The following is a 3612-nucleotide window of genomic DNA, read 5'->3' as shown; positions in this document are numbered from 1 at the left end:
ACACCCAGAGGTGTGAGATTTTTATGTAGTTCCTTGACTCCTTTATAAAAATACATATATGCCCTCCTAAATTTAAATAAAAATAAAAATAAGGTGGAAATATATATAGACATAAAAGTGAAATTATGTTAAATAGTTGGGGCACTTGCAAAAAAAAATAAGTTAATAATAATACTATATTTCATACACTCGATACCTTACATACACTTGAAAACTCATTTAATAATAATTACTTATACAATTTATTGATTAAATGCATTTGATAATATTCTATATATTGATTAAATACACTTGATAATATTCTAAACAAAATTATTTGAAAGTAGAAAAAATCACAATATGCAGTATTTACAGACAAAAGTATTCGGTTATTGGGGATTGGGTCGAATTAGGTCGAACTAGGACAACTAAGACAGAAATAAAGCATTGGGTCGAACTCTTCTTTGGGTGTGAAGGTAATAGCTATGAAGGTAATACTTATAATTTGATCAAATTTAATTTAAGAGGAGGAAGTGAAAATTTTGGTATATCATATATCATATTCTCAAAATAATAGTGTATCAAATTTCTCTAAATAATTTATGATAGATTGAATGAATATTGATATTTTAATAAGAAGGTGGATCACATTCAGCAATTTGACGACGGCACCACGTCGCACGTGTACCTTCTCTGGCACGTGTTAGGCTAATAGCCAAAATCCCTCGCACACCCTTGTTTTTTATTTATTGCATTTATATAAGTTTTCGAATGTGCGTGTCACGTGAAAAGAGCTTACAAAAAAGAACACGTACACAAAATTTTCCCATCACCGTTACTGTGACGGAAGAGACCATTCCATTTTTGATACATAACAAATTACAAACCCAAAATTTACGAGTGAGAAAAATAAAATAAAACATTTAAAAAAAGAAAAAAAGAAAAATCTGACACTCACAAAATTGCCGAAAATTCAGCCTATTGAAAATTAAAAAGAAAAAAGAAAAAAAAATCTCAAAGCGCAAGAAGAGGGTCCGACCCGAATATGTCGCTAAAGTCTAAGAAGGAATCTTCAACGGTATGCCACGTGGATAATCCGAACCCGAACCCGAACTCGAAATCATCGCCGGGGTTAATGAACATACTGCTCCCGTAGTCGCCTTTCAAAAGGGCGTCGTTCAATAACTTGTCCTCGAACGGAGACGGAACCGGCGCTTGGAAGTCGAAGATATCATTGGGGAAAAACGTATCACAATTCGAATGGAACGAGAAATCCGAAAATTTCTCCGACTCCTCTCCGCGGATTTCTTTTCCGGTTGTTGCTGATGCTTTTTCGGATACGGCGTCGTTTGCCGACGGGGACGGGCAACGGAGAACGGAAGTTGGAGAGGAGAGATTGTCGTTGGACTCCTCGGTGGAAACATAGCCAGAGCTGACCGCTGGGGTGGTTTCCGGCGAGGACTTCACCGGCGGTGGAGTGAAATTAGTTAGGGCGGTTGGACCACGGAGTTGAATGGCAGCGTTATCGTAGACCATAGCCGCTTCTTCTGCCGTATTGTAGGTGCCCAACCAGACCCGTACACGTCGAGAAGGATCTCTAATCTCTGCCGCCCATTTTCCCCACGGCCGTTGCCGTACACCTCGGAATTTTCTACTTCCAGCCGGCATCTGCTTCAATGAGCCACGATTAACTGCCGCAAACTTCGATTTCCCGCCGGTGGATTTCTTGCGGCTACTTTTCCCTGTCGAGGAAGCCTCGATTGTAATCTCGTTAACAAATTTCCTAACTCGCCGACAGACGTATTCTTCTTTCTCTTCATCACTGGAAGAGTCAGTAGCATCAGCGTCAGTTACAGAAATCCTCACAACCTTAGGGCCCATTAATGGCGAAGAGACCAGCCTAGTTTGGTTTCGATGTTCAGTGTACTTGATCGGAGGTACAACATGAGTGGAGAACAAATCCATTTCTTCCATGAAAGAGAGAGAGAGAAAACAGAGCAGAAAAAATTTCTTTCCAGTGTCAGATTCTGAGAGCTACCATTGAAAGCGAAATGTAGAGGCAGAGAGTAAAATATAGAGAAGGGGGAGGAGAAAAGGAAAAAGAAAGAAGAAGATTCCCTTAAAGGACTAGAGGCACACGAGGAGAATAAAGAGAATGTTAAAGGTAAAATGGAAGAACACGTCAAAGAGAAGCTGAAATGGTGAGAAAGGAAAGTTAATCAGTGACCTCCCTCCACTTATGGGTTTTCTTGGTTTGTGTTTATCATAATCATCAGAACCAAAAAGCTTGACTTAACCCAAAAGAAAAATTCCACAAAAAGATGAACATGTAAACGAAAAACAAATCTATAGTGAATGAGGGAAACTCAGAACCGTTCATTGAAGGAGAAAAGAAAAGAAAAAAAAAAGGAAAAGGGGAAAAAAAGGGGAAAAGGGAAAATTTCTGGGGGGAAAAAATTAGAGAGTGTGAGATAGAAAAGAAAAGTTTATAAGAGCAGCTTTAAGAGAAAGAGAAAGAGGAATAAATGCTCGAATCGATTTTGTATTTTGATGGAAAGAGAGAGAGACAAAGGTTTGTTTCTGAATACCGCCACTACCTCTGTTTCTTATAAAAACTTCCAAAAGTGTCTGTAAATTTTCTGAGTGAACTTTCCGGGAAAATGAGAAAGAAAGAAAATGGAGAGAGTGAAGAAGGAGAGTGATTTGAAGAGTTGAAGAAGAAAAGCTCAGGGAATAACCAAATTCCCCTGTTTTATAGGATCCTCAACACCCGTATTTCAAAAAAACCCGGTCTAAATCCCCAACTTCCAACCCCCAAAAAAAACAAATTCATATTATTTTTATTTAATTTTTTTTTTAAAAAAAGGGGTAAGTTTTCATTGCACGCGCCGCTGGAAGTTGGAATTCCGGTAGGGAGGAGATATTTCCACGAGGCGCCGCAAAAATCGGGGTGATGAGATAGAGACGCGTGGCGGTTGGAGATTGAAGGGAGTGAGAGATCCAACGGAGCGGGAGAGAATGAGACTGGTGCTGACTTGGCAAAAGATTTGTTATGGAAATTAGGGATTCAAAGTGATTTTTGTTGACTGAAACGACTTTTAGGCTTAATACTAAAATTGAATCTTAACCATTTTGAATTACCCATTAATTGCCTCTTAATTACCATTTACGCCTTCCGTTTTTTTTTTCCCCTTTTAAATCTTACCAATTTAATTACCCTTCCTTCCAACTATTTCTTTAATTCCTCCATTTTGTTTCTTTTTCAAACAAATTAATTTTAAGTTACCAAAAACAATTTTTTTAAAAAAATTAAATTACGATTATACCTTTAAACTTACTTAAACTAATCTTTAAAAAATTATAAAATCCAACCTTCAAACTTATATAATTAGGTCAATTTTGTATACATAGATAATAGAATAATTTACAACATTTACATTTTCTTTTAGTCTTTTGTATATATTTAAATTTGTTCAGAAAAAAAAATACACTTTTGTGGGTATAGTTTACAAAAATCATTGTAGGCAGGTATGAGAAATTATGTAGGACAGCTTTAAATAATTAAATTTTATTTTTTTTTTTTCAAGAAATTATGATTAAACGAGTAATTTTCAAATATAATTTTCGTTTAAA

General features: G+C 36.4%; 1 protein-coding gene across 1 annotated transcript; it reads right to left on the bottom strand.

Annotated features, from left to right (window-relative positions):
* Positions 1-759: 759 nt before the first annotated feature.
* LOC101207615 (ethylene-responsive transcription factor CRF2) lies at positions 760-2715 on the bottom strand. Its single transcript, XM_004149718.3, has one exon. The coding sequence runs from the start codon at positions 1951-1953 to the stop codon at positions 994-996; it is 960 nt and encodes a 319-aa protein (XP_004149766.1). The 5' UTR covers positions 1954-2715; the 3' UTR covers positions 760-993.
* Between the last annotated feature and the right edge of the window lie 897 nt (positions 2716-3612).

The sequence above is a fragment of the Cucumis sativus genome, chromosome 4 (assembly GCF_000004075.3).
Source record: "Cucumis sativus cultivar 9930 chromosome 4, Cucumber_9930_V3, whole genome shotgun sequence".
Lineage (NCBI taxonomy): Eukaryota > Viridiplantae > Streptophyta > Magnoliopsida > Cucurbitales > Cucurbitaceae > Cucumis > Cucumis sativus.
Note: the sequence above shows the minus strand (reverse complement) of the source record. Positions and strands in the feature narration are given on the sequence as shown.